This window comes from Pleurodeles waltl, chromosome 2_1 (assembly GCF_031143425.1).
Source record: "Pleurodeles waltl isolate 20211129_DDA chromosome 2_1, aPleWal1.hap1.20221129, whole genome shotgun sequence".
In the NCBI taxonomy this organism is placed as follows: Eukaryota; Metazoa; Chordata; class Amphibia; order Caudata; family Salamandridae; genus Pleurodeles; species Pleurodeles waltl.
The window spans coordinates 184,006,492-184,026,157 of record NC_090438.1 but is presented as its reverse complement, the minus strand read 5'-3'; the positions used below and the strand labels follow the sequence as shown (position 1 = coordinate 184,026,157).

The 19,666-nt window shown below is 46.1% G+C and overlaps 1 protein-coding gene across 1 annotated transcript; it reads left to right on the top strand.

The window, feature by feature from the left end:
* Positions 1–904: 904 nt before the first annotated feature.
* Positions 905–4,188, top strand: SLC25A5 (solute carrier family 25 member 5). The gene is made up of 4 exons (XM_069212316.1): positions 905–1,128; positions 2,470–2,956; positions 3,285–3,425; positions 3,772–4,188. Exons 1-4 carry the CDS (start codon positions 1,018–1,020, stop codon positions 3,927–3,929), a joined length of 897 nt encoding a protein of 298 aa, XP_069068417.1. The 5' UTR covers positions 905–1,017; the 3' UTR covers positions 3,930–4,188.
* The last annotated feature ends 15,478 nt before the right edge of the window (positions 4,189–19,666 follow it).

Here is a 19,666-nt window from a genome sequence, read left to right as displayed (position 1 = left end):
TTATATTCTAAGGAAAACGAAGGGAGCCTGTTTTTTTTTTTTTTTTTTTTTAACTTTCCTGGCCAGGTTTACCGTACACGCTGTCATCATAGTCCTAGAATCTTTTCATTGATACCGAGAGCGCGCGTATTTATTTCTGTCATCTATGCGTTGCTGAGCAACTCGTTCAATGGGCCACGTCACGCCCAAAAACTGCAACTTCCTTCCTCCCACTCTCTATAAGGCAATTTCCTTTGACGCCCGCCCTCTGCACCTCCTTGCGCGCGCTTCCCGAAGACATCTTTTCCCAGCTCCCGCCCTTCAAGGCAGCAGAGGAGACTGCAATGACAGCTTATTGGAGGCGTGACGTCACAGACTCACGTGAATTTATCAGCCATTTTAAATAGAAAAATTTTATTCAAACGCCGATATCTGAAAAAGTAAACCCATTACATCACTGTTGGAAGAAAACGGGTTTATTTAATCGTCCTGTTGATTTTAAAAATTGTAGAAGCTAACGTAGATTATGTTTGGAATTAAGTTGTTATAGGTCAGGATAATGCATCTTTATTAAGTTTCTAACTGTGTAATTAAAAAAGCATTTATAAGAGTCTACTGTTTCATTTTTAGCTCTTTTCTGGCTACCTGGAAGTTTCTGTCACCCACGAATAAGTTAAACCTGCTGAATCTAATTCCGGGTGCAATACACATATCAGTGTCACCTTGGTTTCCTGGCACTATTCCACTGCGTTGGAGATTCCCGGGACCTAAAATGGCGGCCACGGTCACCGTAGTAACTTTTCTGTGTCAATACCCGGCAAGACACACTCTCCTAGACCGGCCCCCATCCTTCTTGGCCAATCAGATCTCGAGGAGGCCGGAGTACGTCGTTGCCGCCCGGCTGAAAGCTTCGCTGCTGTATAAGAGTCGGCCATTTCGCCAGTTCTCCTCCCAGCCGTTGGACCCGTAGACCCCGCACCACCCGGGGTAGAACAAAGTGTTCTTTTTCGCGGCTTGATAACACCTCCAACCGTCAACATGGCAGACGCTGCAATTTCATTTGCCAAGGACTTCCTGGCCGGCGGAGTTGCCGCAGCTATTTCCAAGACCGCCGTAGCACCAATCGAGAGGGTCAAGCTGTTGCTGCAGGTAAAACGAGCGAATTGCGGGTTGCTGCTGCGATTGTATTACTGTGACCTTACTCGCGGGGATTGGGATTCGCTAGTTAAAGGGCCAGTGATGTGTTAACTGTGATGCTTCGCACCTATGTAGCCCGCCGGGCATGGCCTCCACACCGGATCAAGACACTAAATCCGTATCGACTAACTTCTGATTTGTAGCTAACCTAACGACTTGCAATTGTAGTACTTACTTTGCTATAAATATCGAATTGACTTTTTTGTAGGATATTCGCCTACTTTCCACTGGTCCATATTTATAGGAGCTATGTTTAAAATATGTGAGGCACTTTAGGATCTTTGACGGACTTGCACCTGCGGTACACGTTGGAGAGTAGCGACGTGCATTTTAAGCAAGCGGTCTTCTAACGAGGCAGTGAGAATTATATTAGTTTTTGGTACCTCTACGGTGGGTTTTCTAACTGTGCCGCTAGTGGTCTGGTTTCACTGGCCCGTCGGCTGTGACTGCGCCCCCACCTGCAGACTAAACCTCCTTGCTCTCGTCCAAGGTCACAAGAATTGGTGCAGGAAATGCATAGTCCGCCTGCCCCGTGCGCACGGCCCAGAACGCCCCGTTACTGAGGCCTAAAGATTTACCTGTCTCTAATGAATTGCTCTCTCTGCTGGTCGTGGGCCTTGTGTGCGGGGCTCAAGGGCACCGCATCCTCCTTTGTTCCGTAGGCCCCTGGCTTGCCTGTATGCGCAGCTTCCGCTTCCTGCGGCCTACAAGATGTCCACTGCTCTCTGGGAAACCAGCGCCCATTTCCGCGGGACTGAGTCGGCCCCCCGCGGTTCGTTGTTTCCATATATTTACGTGGGCCCTTTATGGAATCGCTTTTTTTTTCTTTCCTCGAATATAAATGCCGTGACGTCCTTTCAGAAGGGCGTAAGTAGAGGAGAACCACACAATAACTTATAGAATGTAATATAACATACTATCCAACTGATGTGCTGAAAAATGTAGCGTTGTGACACTTTACAGGGGGTGGACCACATAGGCGTGGTATGTGGGTCTCTACAAACAGTACATTCAGATTATGTACCGTTGATCAGTCCATTTGCAGTGTCACTCCGTTCCCCCAGTCTGTAGGGCGACGTCGCACGAGGTATTTGGCCATGAAACCCTTTCTATTCGGGATGTTCCGTCTTTGGGTTATACCACTAAACGTAGGTCCGAAAATCCCAGGTTGCCGAAATGCTGTTCTCTGCTAATCGACCAAACGCTAAACTGTAACCTTGATATTCTGTTCTGTTACAATGATTGACTCTTTGGTCGCTGTGTTTTTTACTACGTCTACTTCTCTTATCGCAGGTCCAGCATGCCAGTAAGCAGATCACCGCAGACATGCAGTACAAGGGCATCATGGACTGTGTGACCCGTATCCCCAAGGAGCAGGGATTCCTCTCCTTCTGGCGCGGTAACTTGGCCAACGTAATCCGGTACTTCCCTACCCAGGCCCTCAACTTCGCCTTCAAGGACAAGTACAAGCAGATCTTCTTGGGCAACGTGGACAAGAGAACCCAGTTCTGGCGTTATTTCGCTGGTAACCTGGCATCGGGTGGCGCTGCTGGGGCCACTTCTCTGTGCTTCGTCTATCCTCTGGACTTTGCCCGTACCCGTCTAGCTGCAGATGTGGGGAAGGCCGGAGCTGACCGAGAGTTCAAGGGTCTGGGCGACTGTCTGGCTAAGATCTTCAAGTCGGATGGCCTCAAGGGGCTTTACCAGGGGTTCAACGTGTCTGTGCAGGGAATCATCATCTACAGAGCGGCCTACTTCGGTATCTACGACACGGCTAAAGGTACGTGCATAGAGGGTGGATATTTTTTCTTCTATCAACAGCAGCCTCCGCGGACAGGCAGGTTTACTTGGCTGGCTCAGTGGTGGTTAGTTCATCTGGCATGCAGCCTGGCCAGCTTTGAAGGGGGGGGGGGGGGGGGGGGGGGTTAATGCCTTCGCGCGAAGGCATGTCTCGTCAGTGACACAGGCCAGTTCGTAACAAGAGGCCTTTATTAGTCGGATGTCCAAACTGTTTTACCTTGTCCCGAAGGTGATGATGTTATCCACGACGTGTGGAATTTTGCCGACTTAACCTTGTCGAGTATGAAAACTTTGTTCTGTTTTTTTAGGGATGTTGCCCGATCCTAAGAACACTCACATCGTTGTCAGTTGGATGATTGCCCAGACAGTGACAGCAGTGGCAGGGATTACTTCCTACCCATTCGACACGGTCCGACGTCGTATGATGATGCAGTCCGGCAGGAAAGCAAGTAAGTTGCGTTTTCTCTTGTGGTCGGTTTACTTGTTGTTGCGGGGCTGGGTTTCTGGAATTAAAACCACATCTATGTACACGCCGATGTATATCGATGACCGGAGTCCTTCTTTGGGCCTGCTCATTGCGTAACCTCTACTTCAGTCCTGGGAGTCAACCACCTGTCAACTTATCTTGGGAGGTTCCAGAAATTCGCATCCCTGGTGAGGGAGGGCGCTGTATCTAAAAACTCAACTAATTTAAGTGACCTTTGTCCATCTCGTTCGCCCTCTTGACTTGTTCTCCTCCCCCACACACACAATTATCTATCCATCGTTACAATTTTTTTTTTTCTTTCATTTCAGCCGATATCATGTACACTGGAACCATCGACTGCTGGAAGAAGATTGCTCGTGATGAAGGTTCAAAGGCTTTCTTCAAGGGTGCGTGGTCTAATGTTCTCCGAGGGATGGGTGGTGCTTTTGTGCTCGTCATTTACGACGAGTTGAAGAAAGTCATCTAAAACTCCAGCTGGCCTTGTCTGGATTGGCATGCTGTAAAATGTAACATACCGAGAAATTCATGGACTCTACGTGCATCGAACCGCCTTTTATTTATGAAATCCAACTGGTACAACTTACTGGTTGAATATGGGGCACCAACCTTTATCTGACCAACAACTCCACGAAATCATTCCCTTCTGGTGGGACTTAAGTATATATTTTTTATTTGTCTCCCTCGTTTTAATATTCTGTTTGGAGGAATAAAAAATATTGAATTTATCATGCGTGTTCGTATTTAGTGCCTTTTTGAGCTTTCTCGGTGGTAACAGCACCCTATACATTTATTTATTTTTTACATAGAATTGCATTTTTGTAATTTTGTTTGTACCGTCTAAATGTTCAGCTTTTTTAGCTGAAAAGTTCGACTTTTCATTGGCGCAATTTGTCACCCCGCCTAAGACTAAACAAGAAAAGCCTTTCCTGTCAGTACTTTCTTTTACACGCAGTGACAACTAATAAGCTACGACTTTACTGTTGGCAAGTATCGCTCATTTTGACGCCAGTGATGCATACTTGGGCGTCAGTTTCAGCAGCTGTTCAAGAATCCAGTGGCTGCTTGTTTGAAGAGTGTAATAAGCTCTGCGAAAGTCTTACCCGGGCGCATTTAGTTATGCTGGTAACATAGCTCGCCTCTGCTTTGACTATCCTAAGCTTACAACTGAACGGGAGCAGGGCGACCCCTCTGGTCTCCACAGTGAATACCTTGGTTTCCTTCAGGTTAACCAGCTTTAAGGCAGTTGGAGGTATTGTGCTTCTGATTGACTTCCCTCGAAGTATCCTGTGGCTGTAGATTTGCAGTGGTGATAAAGGTTTCCCTTGCACGCAGAGACCTGTTTCTGTGGTGTTTACAACCATGAGCTTTTGAAAAGGTGCTATGGTTACTTTACCACAAACCTAGATGCACAGATTGTGTTTTTTTTTATTTTTTAGGCATGCCTACCAAGTTACTTAATGTCGCATCCCCGTGTTTTGCCATACATTAGATAGCATGGCCAACTTCTTTCCTGGACACTTGCCGCAAGCTTATCCAGTGACTGTTTTGCAGAGATGTCTAGCAGGATTTACAGCCGCTAATGCAGGTGGGATTTTTCAGGTATAAAACCAGCTCCTAGTTTGAGTATCTTCCTACCCTCGAATGTTTTTCGAACGTTGGTGTTTTGAAGGATAAAGGGCTAAGTGCATCCACTCTAGCCAGTAGCTATGGCAACTGGGAAAAGGCAAGATGTCTGTCAATAGAAGGCTAAAATGGGACAGACATTGAAACATTGGGAATAAGCGGAAGAGCTCAAGCTAGAAAATAAATGCTACAACAGCCTATTAACTCAAATCTTCCGCAAGATTACCAAAGAGGCTCTTAAATCGCTAATTGCTGCCCACTGAGGGCACATTTATTAAAGTTAACAGTAGTGCTACAAGCCACTATGCTGCACTGTTTCTTAAGCGAAACGCTCGCTTTTCCACAAAGAACCCAGTGGGCATAAATCGGAACGTTTCGTAAGGGAATAAAACACAACTAAGGACACATCCCGTGTGACCTAGAAACGTTTTGCCATTCATATTTTTTTTTTAATTCAATTATTTCATGTTAGCACTAAAAGAAACAATATAGCAACAAGTTCAGTGGGACTTCATCATTGGCTGTGTCAGGCATGCACAGAATGATTGTGTTGCTCGTTTGTTCTGTGATTAACAATATCTGGGCTGTTTGTGCTACTTAGCAAAAATGAGAACTGCTTTATCTGCTGTTCAGGTGCATTATTTGATCACTAATGCGAAGGTCGCGTATTTATGGTGCGCGTTTTTTGCGTAGTCAGTTGAACTTGTATATGTCCTCTTCCCAATCGGCTTACTTGAAGTAATTAATTTAAAAAGGTTTGTAGGTCACACAGGATTCATGCTTCATTCCATTACAATTCGTCTTGATTAATGGCCTATCGGAGTCTTCTGTCTCTACATTTTTTTTGTATTGATCTTCCCTCCCCAAAGTGGCCTTCAAGTGCTTTTTTGATGTTGCCCCTCAATTTTTCAAATTTCTATTAAATTGCAATGTTTGTCTACACTGGTTAAAAAATTTGAAAAATACATGATGCCACACATGCTATTCTGCTCAGGCAGGTCTTTAAAAGTGTAAAGGTCTCTACATTGTAAGAAGTGGGAGTTTGAAGAGTATTTGGAGTCCTTTCCCTTTTGACACATACTCTCACCTTGGATATAAATGACAAAACATGTTAGTGGTAGCCCACTGCGGAGTCTTACGCACTCCTTTCCTTACCAAATCATTGGAAGCACTTCAGTTTGAAAACCTCTGCTTTATAGGCTCAAACCCAGCTGGTTCGTTTGGTTTATTGTGTGAAAGGGAGAGGGCAGGAATGTTACATTTAGCTTTGTAGCACATGTCTGCACTGGCGCACAAACTGTTGCCTAGTGCCACTGCAGAGCACATGCGTTGTACCCAGAATATCCAGTTCTTGTGCATGAAGGGGCTCCAAAACAATCCTCGGAGGCATTTTCCTCTAAGCTGCAGAAACAAAGTTTTGCCCTTTTGGTGGGTGGACAAAATTTGGATCCATCCCCAGGTCTACAGTGCTGGTACATCTGGGAATGTGTTGGTGGGTGTGTGGGAGCACCCACACTCCACCTCTGGTACCCCTCCCTGCTGCAAGAGTAATTTGAAGCACTGAACTTGCATGGCTTGATACATGTCATTCAGGCTTTGGGTTGCCAGGGCAAAACTTTGATAAACGGGGGGCCTAAATCTCTTGGGTAGAGGCATTAAATTCATGATGTGATGCAAAGGAAGACTGAGAATTAAACTAATGGTAACTCTACTACTGCCTGAGGCCCAGTGTCTGGTGTATATGAGGTAAGAATGCCTCCTGGATGGGCTACTTGCCCAGAAAACTACTTTGGAACTAACTGTGCCCTCTCAATCGCCCAAAACCTCAGTTTGTCATATTTCAGAATAGCAAGGACAAGAGGAGCCTGCTGAATCGTAAGGAGCCATTCCCCGTCTCAAATAAAGCAAGAGTGTGGTAACACTGGAGCTACGAATACCACCTTCGCACTCCTGCAGGTTAAGGAAGCCATGCTCCTTCAGAACAGTAAGCACTGCTGACCTGTCTCACGAGCCGGGGAGGCTATAAGACAATTGACCAGATGTGGGAGAATGAAAATTCCTTCCTGGCGCAGAATGTCTGAAGTGCTAAGATTTTGGAGAACAGGCAAAAGAGCAGGGCACGAGACTGAAAGTGCCGCGTGTACAAAGCGATTAGGCCGAACGTCTGGTGTGCAAGTTGACCTGGAAACAAAAGACACGTGCCTGGGGCCTCGGTTGCCCCGCAAAGCAGGCCCGAGTACCTCCTGAATCTATTGCCGGAACCACGTTGAGAAGTCACGACGCACAGTTCTTGCTTTTTATTTTATTTTTTTATAATTGAAATAAATGGTCTGACATTGTTACGGCTTTCTTGGGAATGCAAACCAAGCTTTGATCTGGTTTGGCGCCTTTGTTACCTGTTAACTAACCCACTCAGGCTCTTGACGGGGATAGGAGGAGGGGAGTTTTAGCGCACCCATTCGCATAGGATGGTCCCAGCTAAGTTCGTCTCACAGTCCTGAGTTCGTGCCTAGCCTCTTGCCGGATGTGACCTGATCAGTTACTTCTTTAGTTGTTGCATCCGGCTTTCCTCGCTCACGTTTTCCCCAAGCTGTCGTCCTACCTGGTTCACAAATTGTCAGCAATCGTCTTAATGCCCTTTAGATTCCATCAACCTGATTCAGCGAGCAAACGGCCATGCTAAATTTGCACTGCCTGCCCCTCGTACACATCCCCAGGTACTAGAATCTTGAACACAACCTACTCCTGTAAATCAAACAAACAGCCAAAGTCTGAATACCCTGATAGAAGAGGTCGCAATTGAAGCTTGAGGGAAAAATAAATAGGGACAGCCGTTCTTGTTTCTGTGCAGTTGCCTTTGGGGGAACCACGCTCTCCCTAGTCGATGGGACCTATTGATCATCCCCCCTCCTCGAATTCGGTGACCCTTTTTCAGCCTTTCAACTCTTACCAGACTCTAATGACAATCTTGACTCGGGTGCGACCCCCACACACACTCCCCGGGTCACCCTTTCATCTTGCTTATGCCTATTTTTTCCCATCTGAACATGGTTGGTGCTGTTTACCTGCCTGCCGAGTGTAAAAGTGACAAATGACGGGGGAAAGCAGTGGGGGCAACGATCCAATTGATGAAAGTTAGCTAGTTAAAGACTAGCCTTGCAAAATCTAATACACTGTCGTCATTGTTGTGGATCCTGCTTGGAGTATTGGAACGGAAAACAGGGACCAACAAGCAGACTAACCGGCATTATGAATAGTCAAGAAGTGGTAGGTGAACGTGGTAGAGGGCCAAAAACGGTGCAATCTGTGGCCAAAGGGGGTGGCCCTGGAATCATCTCTAAGTGGACCCTAGTTTTTTTGAGGGTGTGCTCAATAATTTAACCTGTGGAATGTTCAGTGCAGTGTCCTTAATATTCAAGGCCCCAATGGCAGCAGCTCTCTGTGACCAGATTCCTAGTGGAGGGCCTTTCTTTCCTTCTCTCTATTTATCCCTGAATCTGATCACGTCCCCTCCCTGTCATGTCAATGCAGCCTGGGGCCTCAGATGGCCTGGATGGCATATCCAGGGCCTGTAAAAGGCTCAGGGGCACACTCCTTCCCCAAAGATAGCTGCACTGGTTCCTCCCACCCCCAGGTCCTGGCCCGTCCTGGGGTGTGTTTTAATATAGCCTTACAATCCTCTGCAGTGGGCTCTACTGGCCGTTAAAGGCCCGAGCAGAAGATGAGGGACTTTAATGGCCGGTAGAGCCTGCTACGGCGGGTTCTAAGGCTATTCGAACATTCTGCCACTAGAAGGCAGAATGTTCTATTAAATAAAACATTCCTCACGAAGCCCAAGGGGATTAAAATCCCCTCAGGCTCCTTGAGGCCTTTGTTCACAGCTGTTGCTGTAAACCAGAGGTCTTCAACTGGGTGGCGGCCCCCCTTAGGTGGGCCTCAAGTGGTCCGGGGGGGCTCCAGGGTCTGGCCAAAAGAAGCATTATACAGATAACAGGCCTTTGTTTTAAGCAGAAGCAGGTTATTGCATTTAAAAAAATGGTATCAGCCCTTAACTGCAATGTTTAAATTGGTCTAGACGTATTTAAACATTGCCATCTTTATAAAATAATTGTGAAAAGTTCTGAGGGGGGGCAATGATTTTCATTTTTCAAATGAGGAGGGGGGGGGGGGGGCAGCATAAAAAAGTTTGGAGACCACTGCTGTAAACAAAGTGAACATTGGAATGTTCATGCTCTGGGCTTTTTCCAGCCAGTAAAAGCCAGGAGCACTCCATTGTCTGCAATGGAGAGCAGAGCATTCCAGTGTTCTAATAAAAGTTGAAAGACTGCCATTTTTTTTCCCCAATTGTAGCCACTGATCTGAGGTGAACAGGTCTGTCTCTCTCTTACGCCCCCTCACCCTCCCCTAAGCAGGTATTATGCGGGCAGGGTATCTCTCCCCTGCCCCATAGCTGTTCTGTGTGTTTTTTTGTTGTAGGAAGTTGGCTCTGTGTATACTCTCTCAAAGTGAGAGCTAGCGTGCACAGAGTCCATGGGTTCCCCTTAGAGGTTGATAGTGGCAATAACAGATAATACTAATGATCTACTTGTGGTAGTGTGGTCGAGCAGTAGGCTTATCATAGGGTAGTGTTAAGCATTTGTTGTACACACAGAGGCAATAAATGAGAACATTTAACTCCAGGCCAGTAGGTTTTTATTTATAAAAATATTCTTTTCTTAATTTATTTTAGGACCACAAGATTCAGAGTTCAAGTACGTACATAAATTGTAAGGTACTTGGTATAGGTAAATATAGAACTTTGAAGTAAAACAGTAATGTACACAGTTTGGCATAAAATGGCAAAAACGCTATTTTAAAAGTGGACAATGCAAAATTGAACAGTTCCTGGGGGAGGTAAGTAAAGGTTCGTTTGTCAGGCAAGTAAAGCACTTACAAGTTCGGTCTCTCGGGCATAGGCAGCCCACCGTTGGGGGTTCAAGTCAACCCCAAACACCCAGCAACACAGGGCCGGTCAGGTGCAAAAGTCAAAGAGGGGCCCAAATAACATAGGCGCTAATGGAGACTAGGGATGCTCCTGTTCCAGTCTGCTAGCAGGTAAGTACCTGTGTCCTAGGGGAGCAGACCAGGGGGCGTTTTGTAGAGCACGGGGGTTCCCAAACAGGCACACAAAATACCTCAGCGGCATGGGCATCCGGGTGCAGTGTGCAAAGGGCAAAGAAGGTGTCTGGTTTTGCATTGAAATCAATAGCGGGACCGGGGGGTCACTCTGGTGATGCAGGCAGGGCACAGGGGGGCTTCTCAGGCCAGCCACCGACTGGGCAAAGATGAGGGACACCTGCTAGTCACTCCTGCACCAGTAGTTGGTTCCTCTCGAGCCTGGGGGGCTACGGGTGCAGTGCCTCTTCCAGGCGTTAGGTTCTTTGTTACCGGGCAATCGGGGTCCGGGGGATCCTCTGGATTCTCTCTGCAGGAGTTACTTGGGGGTGAAGGGAGGTAGTCTCAGGGTGGACCCGACGTGGGAGTCGTCTGGGGGTCCTAGCTGCAATGTTGGTTTCTCTGGTCACAGGCAGGGGACGTCGGGTGCAGAGTGTTGGGGACTCACGTTTCAGGAGTGAGGTTAAAGTCCCTTTAAAGATGTTTTCTTCTTGTTGCTTTGGAGAGAGCCGCTGTCCACAGGAGTTTCTTGGTCCTTTGTGTTTGTAGGGCAGTCCTCTGAGTCGGCAGAGGTCGCTTGGCCCACTGGATGCGTCGCTGTTGCAGGTTTTTTAAAATCTGGAGACAGGCCGGTAGGGCTGGGGTCAAACCTACTCTGCCGGGTTTTCAGGTCAGCAGTCCTTGTTAGGTCATCAGGAATCTGAAATCCTGGGTTCAGGGTCGCCCCTAAATTCTGAATTTAGGGGTGTTCGGGCTGGGGGCAGTAGCCAAGGGCTACTGTCCCTGCGGAGGCTACACCCTCCTTGTGCCTCCTCCCTTTGGGGAGGGGGGCACATCCCTATTCCTATTGGGCTAAGTCCTCCAAAACAAGGTGGAGGATTTTCTAAGGAGGGGGTCACTTCAGCTCTGGTCACCTTATGGGTGGACCTGGCTGAGGGGGTGACTCCTTGTTGTTCTCATTCTCTCCCCGGACTTGCTGCCAAAATCGGGGGCTGTGTTGGAGGGGTGGGGGGGGCATCCTCACTAGCTGGAGTGCCCTGGGGCATCGAAACACAAAGCCTGAGCCTTTAAGGCTCACTGCTATGTGTTACAGTTCCTGCAGGGGGGAGGTGTGAAGCACCTACACCCAGTACAGGCTTTGTTCTGGCCTCAGAGAGCACAAAGGGTCTCACCGCAGGAGGTCAGAAACTCATCCCTCAGTGGCAGGCTGGCATAGACCAGTCAGTCCTGCACTTCAGGATTTGGTAAAATACAGGGAGTATCTCAAAGATGCCCTCTGTGTGCATTTTGTAATAAATCCAGCACTGGAATCAGTGTGGGTTCATTATTCTGAGAAGTTTGATACCAAACTTCCCAGTATTCAGTGAAGTCATTATGGAGCTGTGGAGTTCCCTTTCTCAAACTCCCAGACCATATACTTAATTTGGCCACACTGTACTTACAATGTCTAAGAATGGACTTAAACACTGTAGGGGCATATTGCTCATGCAGCTATGCCCTTACCTGTGGTACAGTGCAACCTGCCTTAGGGCCTACTAGAGGGTGACTTACCTATGCTTCAGGCAGTATTTTGTGTGCATGGCATCCTGATGGGGATGCCATGTCGACTTTGCCTTTTTCTCCTCATCAACACACACAATCTGCAATGGCAGTGTGCAGTTGTTAGGTGAGGGGTCCCTTACGGTGGCACAACACATGCTGCAGCCCTTGGGGACCTTCCCTGGTCACAGGGCCCTTGGTACCACTGGTACTTTTCGACTTATCTGTGTACCAGGGCTGTGCCAATTGTGGAAACACTGGTAAATGTTTAGTGAAAGAACACTGGTGCTGGGGCCTGGTTAGCAGGGTCCCAGCACACTTCTCAGTCAAGTCAGCATCAATATCAGGCAAAAAGTGGGGGGTAACTGCAACAAGGAGCCATTTTCCTGCATACGTTTTTCAAGGACAATGCACTGAGTCATTATCTGGCTGCCACCACATCTTTCTTGATGTGGTGGCAGCCAATCGAATCTTATCTAGAGATTTGTCAGTTCTTCAAAAACTACTGAATGAATTTACACCAGATTGCAAAAAGCATGCTTTCCGGACCAAGATCTAGGTTTATGCGAAATTTGGTGTGATTCCATTCAGCCATTATGGCTGGAGCTGTGTTTTTTTTCCTATTAAAAAATGAATGGGAAAAACATGTTTTGGGACTCACCCCCTGTTTCTCCCATTCCCTCCTACCCACCACACTTTCCAGTAAGGAGCCGAGGTGGATAAGACTTTTTTGCGAACATTCGTCAAATGGTGCAAAAGTTAGCAGGAAAACAAAAAACGCTTTTACTATGGAAACACCCTAACTATAACTACCCAATAGCAACCCCACTGGGTAATATACATATATAGTCACTGGAAAAAAACTTAGGTTACAAGGACGTTGTAGTTAGGTGAAAATATTGGTTAAAACTTACCGTTTGAAACAAAAAAAAATCCGGTCCATTTGCTACTGTTCAGTTGGGCATTTCCAGCAAAAGGCATTTTGCAGCACGTTGTGTCCCTTTAGCCACACAGGAGGTCAGACAACCAGCATCTCCACTCCTACAGGCCTCCCCTGTGGTCACAGACAGCGTATCCAGTCAGTATACTGAGGAAAGCTGTGTGATGGTCCAGCTTTGCAGATGACACCCTAAGACACTCTTAGCTGCTCTCTGTCAAATGGAGTAAATTCTAACGGGCTCTGGCCTACTTACTTTTTCAGTACTTCATTTCTTTTCTGCAAACAAGCTCAAAATGCAAAGTTTCGTAGAAAATCCAAGATTTTCAAGCCACCAGCCACACTAAAATCGGGCTCTGAGAGCTGGAGGTGTGTAGGGGAATATACAATGGAGTTAAATAGTGCTCTCCAAGTTACCACAACATTCTAGCTCATGGGTACTCACAAACATTTCCTCGGGGGCCACAAGAACTCTCTGTGGCTTGCCCGAGGGCCGCACCTAAACCAGCGGGGAAGGGTTCGGTGATGAAAGGTGGGAGTAGGGGGATGCGAAGCAGATGCGGACAACAAACCAAGCCTTTGCGTGACTTCTGTCTGCCACCAATGCTCTATTCTCATGCACCAAGAATTAAAGTCAAAGCATAAACTTCTCATGTGAAACACAAGAGAAAAAGAGAGACTCATCTGATGGCTGAATTGCAAAATGTGAAACCAGAAAACATGGTATCTGTCCTGGCTTCCCACTTGACCAAATTGTGTGATCCTAGGCAATTGATTAATTTCACTTTGCCTCATTTTTCTTCATTATCACATGAGAGTCCTTGAAATACACGAGTTCCAGATGTGCGCTGTATAATACCTTTTCTTGTGGTTTATTTAATAAACTATAATGTTGTTCCAGTTATATAACAACCAGGACTATTCAGAAGGTGCACCTGACAAATGACTCTTCTTTTAATAATGCCATTGATTTCCGAATATGGGCAGTGTGATTGTTTCCAAGATCATGTTTGAAAAATATCACTGCTAACAAATGTCTCTCAATGCAGTGACATAACCTGATGTACTAAGGAAAAATGCTCATGCATGTTAATAAAGCACACTTTTTTAAAGTTTGAAGAGACGTTTATCAAGTCTCTACATGTCTAGTGCAAGATGTCTTGAAAACTAAAGGTGTTCCCAAAGATAAGTTGGCTAGGACACCATCTTTGCTTCTTTCCCATTACTTTAGTTAACGTGTAAATAAATGATGTGCGTTTCACAGTTTTCTGAATGTTCCTTCTCTGTCATGTGTACAGCAGCCCAGTGCTGCTATTAACCAGGGGGCCACAATTAGAGGTCAAGAGGGCCGCATGCGGCCCCCGGGCCGTACTTTGAGTATCCATGTTCTAGCTTGAAGCAGGCACTGGACCCACAACAAAAACGAGACAGAAGTGTAGTAGGAAAAACATGGAGCTTCATTAACCAGACTGGGTTATATAAGAATTGTTATGGTCCTTTTTGAAGGCGCAAGAGTTTTAAATGTGCCTCAGACAGCCATGCCATGAAGAATGCGGCACTGTTGTGATGACAGCAGCACCCACCCTGAATATTCTGTTTGAACTGAGGGACGTAATCCTGCCCAATGAAGTAGGCCCGCCAGTCAAAGTTACATAATGTGTAGCTCCTGGGAGGAAGTTCATACCTCAGTCACATGTCATTCAGGCAAAGTACAGGCTGACCATATTTCAGAACATAATGCTAATTAGCCTCCTGAAGGCTCTGGTAGAGAAAAGGTAACTTACTTAAAGCTCATTTTCTTTAATATGAATTAATATTGGATTTTACCATTGGTTTGGATTTTAATAACTTAAAATGGCAGTTTAATTATTTTACTAGCTGGTTTCTTTCTTGAGATAACAGTATTACTAACAGGGGTGTGGAATGTATTAAAATATCTACTTTTCCATGGGACAAGTTGGCTTATAAATCTACTTGTCCTTTAAAAAAAATCTGCATATCCCTTTGGAGTCATGTTTTGCAGCCACAAGTTAGGGCAGCAATCTCATTATATAAGATCTCTGATAATAGTCTCACTGATTATGCCAGGGTTAATACTATAGTAGTGCTTGAATACTCGCAATTTTCTTATTTTCCACCATTGCGCAGATCTACATAGTGAGGCTGAAGGAAGCTGCAAGCAAATTAGTTCTAGGGCTGGAATGCCCTTTGAGTCTGTGCAAACCTATTAACTTGCTTGTTTTAAGGTTTTTCACCAGTATTTCTCTATCTTTTCCCACACTGAGAACAATTCGAAATTGGCTCCTGACAAGGGCAAATGTAAACCTTCTTCGAGGGTTGGGAAAAAGTGGTTGGGGGAGAAAATGAACTAGTAAACGCTCAACAGATTTTCACTTGAGCAAATTTACAAAATTTCCAGGTCTACATCCGTAAATTATTGTGAATTAATGAAATACGTAAATCTGCACTAATGCAAAGACATAACCCACCCATGGGTGCACTTTTGTGACTTTCTTTAGAACTGGGTCCTTATTATGTCTGGCATTAACCAAGAAGTTTTTGTTTTTATTAAGATTCTATGTCTCGCTCTATCCATCTATCATTTGGCTTTACTGTGAGTGATAGCATGCTGCTGTTTCACAAGGAGCATATCAGCGCACAAAGTAGGTTCCTTCAGTGCCAGGAACAACTTGACAATGTGTGCTTTTTGAGACCAAAAAAATAATTTTACTTTTTGCCAGCGTTTGTTACAATAGTGAGGTCCTGGCAGCTCCCTCAACAATAAAGTTTTTTAAAAACCTTGTCAAAACAAGGCACACATTGGCAAAACCAAAAGACTGACTACCAATGTCAGACTTATTGGCTTTGCCAATGCTTGTTTATTTTCATGTTTCCCGTAATAATGTTGAAACTGGTTAGATTGATTTTCCATTCTGAATATTTTTGGGAAATACCAGCATGCAGCAACATATTTTACTAAATGATGCTTCTAAGAAATGGTACCTAAACTTTCACAGTAGTTTAGCAACATTTTTCCCCAGGTGCTTTTTTTTTGTGAACATTTTATTCTGAAAGAAAATAATCATCAATCTGGCTTTCAAACTTCTGCAAATATGTGCATCTAATCAGAAAGCATTCTGGGAGCATTATACGTACCATCATACTGTTAAATTTTGCAAAGATGTGAATTTTTTTTTTTATTGGAACCACTGTCAAGAAGTGCAGTGAGAGCTTACAACATTTATTTAGAGCACTCACCCTAATAATAAAGCGTTTGCATTAGTGAACCATAAGTGCAAGTTCGAACAGCATTAACATACGGACACAAAATACCTCAATTGCAGACAGCTCCCTTCCCCACTCCATGATGTTGTATTGTAAACTAGCAGCTAAAGGATTTCGGCTGCAGGTGATTGTCGCTATTGGTCCCAAGGACAAAATAATTATGAAAACATGTTGTCCTTGACCCCAAACAATATGTCCTGGGGGTCAGGCTATAGGAATTCCACACCCCTGTACTATTTTAATCCATGCTATGTTAGAAATCGTGTCTCTAGTTGGCAGAGGTTCGCATTCTGTCCAGGTCGGGACCACAATCCTAGTCGGGGCAAGTAAGATACACACTAAAAGTTTACCTGTGCTCACCCTCTGGTAGCTTGGCACAGAACAGTCAGGCTAAACTAAAGAGTCAATGTGTAAGGTATTTGTGCACACACGCACACACACAGTAACACTGTGAAAACACCACAAAAGGACTCCATACCAGTTTAGAAAATAGGCAATATTTATCTGAGTCAAACAAGACCCGGATGACAATAATCCAACATACAAAAGTCAATTTATGAATTGTTAAAGGTTAGATCAAAATGCAGTGCTTAATAGACAATATCTCCAACCAAAACTGTCTGGCTGCTCTGGACGGGGACAAATCCAAAAGTGCAGTCTGACTGAAATTAAGTGTGGGCCAGGCACAGGATTCACACAGATCCATGGACAGTACTTTTGCTGCATTAATGCTCAGTGACGATGCATTGATCCAGAGGACGGGATGCGTTGCGCTTGCTTGCAATGAGTCGTTTCCTGAACATAGTTGATAGTCGATGTCCAGAAGCAATGAATACTTGTTCCGATGCATCAGTGCTGTGTCGGCCAAGCCAGGGCTGCAGTATAAGTTGGGGTTGTGTTGTGCAGTCGGTGAGCAGTGTCTGCGACTTTGGTGCAGACAGCAGCAAAGCAGCGCTTCTGTAGTGGGATGCGTTGGTTTCAAGTGACGTGCCAGTGTTGTTGCATCAGTTCTTGTGTTGCACCACCACACTCACCTCCAAGGGCCCAGGACTGGATTTGGCACCCCAATGGCGGGGTAGGACTCAGCAAAGGAGCCCAGCTGCTGGTAGCAAGATGCAGGTGAAGTCTTTGATATACTTAAGACTTCAGAAACAGGAGGCAAGCTCAATCAAGCCTTTTGAGAAACTTTTGAGAAACTTTAGATTGCATGATGTAGAGAGTTAGATCCAATCCTCTCCCAGGCAAGAGGTAGCAGGCAGTAGGCCAATTCAGCAGAGCAAGCAGCAAATGTGCGGTCCCTCTTGACAGCACAGTGGTCCTTCTTCCTGGTAGAATGCCCTTGGTCCAGATGTGTTTTAAGTACATGGTGTCATATGCCCAGAACTTATACCCCAAATGGCCTCTTATGTAGGGGTAACTTGAAAATATTTCTCTGAAGTGCACAAGGTTCCCTTTCAACCCAGCCCTGGCTCCATGCTACCAGTAGAGGGTAGTCAGCCCTTTGTGTGAGGGCATGACAGCCTTTTCAGATGTAAATGTGAACTACCTCTCCTTTTCCCTGCCCAGGATGACTATAAGTACATGTTAGAAATGGGGTATCTAGCTGGCAGTGGTTTCCACCCTGTCCAAGTAGGGACCCTCACTCTAGTCAGGGTAATGGAGACACATACCTAAGATAACCCCTGATCACCCCTTTGGTAGCTTCGGGAGAGCAGTCAGACTTATCTCAGAGAGAATGTGTAAAGTATTTGTAAGCAATGAAGTAAGAATCAAACAAATATAGTCTCAACTTCTTCAGGGACCAAACCACAGCAAATGCCTCCCTCTTAAAGGCACTGCAACCGCTCCTATCCCATGTTCAGAGGCATCTGTCTGCACAATGAACTGCTTAGAGTAGTCTGGAGTTTTGAGAACTGGTGCTGAGCACATTGCCTCCTTCAGGGTGTCAAAGGCCCTTTGACAACTAACAGCCCAGTTTACTTTCTTGGGCATCTTCTTAGAGGTCAGTTCTATGAGTGGGGTCACAATGGATCCATACCCCTTCACAACCCCCTTGTAATAACCAGTCAAGCCAAGGAATGCCCTGACTTGTGTATGGGTTTTAGGAGCACTCCCACTCAGTCAAGTTAGCATCAATACCAGTGAAAAAGTGTGCGTGGGGTAATCATGCCAAAAGGGACACTTTTCTACACACAAGACACTGCCATTCCTGCCCTGGCCCCAGACACACTCCAGGGGATTGTTGACCGCTTTGTGTAAGGACATGCACAGCCAGCCCTATTCAGGTGCAAGTGTCAGCTCTTCCCACCACTCTAGTCCAGGAAGACACATCAGGATATATCGGGCACACCTCAGCTCCCTTTGTGTGACTGTCTAGCATGAATTCACAAACAGGCCAAACTGTCACCCTGACCTAGACGGGTATTCCACAGCCAGGCAGAAGCACATAATGGTTAACCAAGAAAATGCCCGCTTTCCAAAAAATGCATTTTCAAACTTACAACTTAAAAAACAACTTTGTGGTTTCGAAAAGGGGGGACAGTAGCCCCTGGTGCCTTGCACCCTTTTTCCACTTCACCTCCCACCAGTTCAGGTGTGGTATCCGTAGAGCGGTCACTTAACTTAGGGTCTGCACCCTCAGGCTGAGTAGAGGATAGGGGTGGGCTCTCCCTCCTCCTGTCCCTCTTGCAGGGGTCTTATACCTTCCCTCTTGGAGTGGTACCCACAGAAAACTGAACTGTTAGAACGCATTTGGCGACCACCCCTCCCATTTCTCCTGATATCGGGGGCAACTCATTTCCCAGAATGCAGTCTTGTCTGGATGAGAAGGACTGGTTCTGCATCTCTTGAACCCTGAGTGACTCCAAGGGCTAGTTGGCTGGCCTCGTCACCTGAAGTCCTAGGGACATAACAGGCTCCCAACAACCTTGCACCTACACCTGGACTCTGCCATCCAGCCCAGTCGGGGACTCTTGGGAGTTGGCTTATGGTGTTCTGCCAGCCCCTGTGGATCCTGGGGAACTGACGCATCTCCTCTGCTGCGCGGCGCAATCCTGAGCAGAACCAACACATTTCCCCTAAGATCTTACCCGGCGAAAAGACCTGCATTGTCTCCACTGCCCGCAACACCTTCTGAACTGCCACAATGGTATACATCCCAGTCGACTACAGCCTCTGCGATGACTCCAGACTCCTCAATGTAGCCTTGCATCACTTCGGAACTGATGCACCGCCTCGATTCTGCGCCGCATCCTTGACATCGGACATTGCATCACGGCAGGGTCCTTGACAACAATGCAGGCCCCCACATCACAGCCTCTATGCATCTTGGAACCAACACATCGCTTTGTCTGTGCAGCACATCTTCGACTCTGTTTCTCCCAAAGCTCCACAAACCAGGATTTAAGGTACTTTGTTCACTTGGCCTTCCTGGGTCCTTGTAGCCAGCACAAGCTCCATCATGGTCGGCCTGAACTTGGGACTTTGTCCCGATCGGGCGTGGCTTGATATTCACAGATGGCGCTTTGTGTTTTTTGGCGCTATCTGTCCTCAGTGCTTTAAAATTATATATCTCTGGTTCTTCTGATTGGATTTTTGTCGTTCTGGTCTTGTTTTATCTATTAAAGACAGTTATATTTTTAGAACTTGTGGCCACACTTATACTT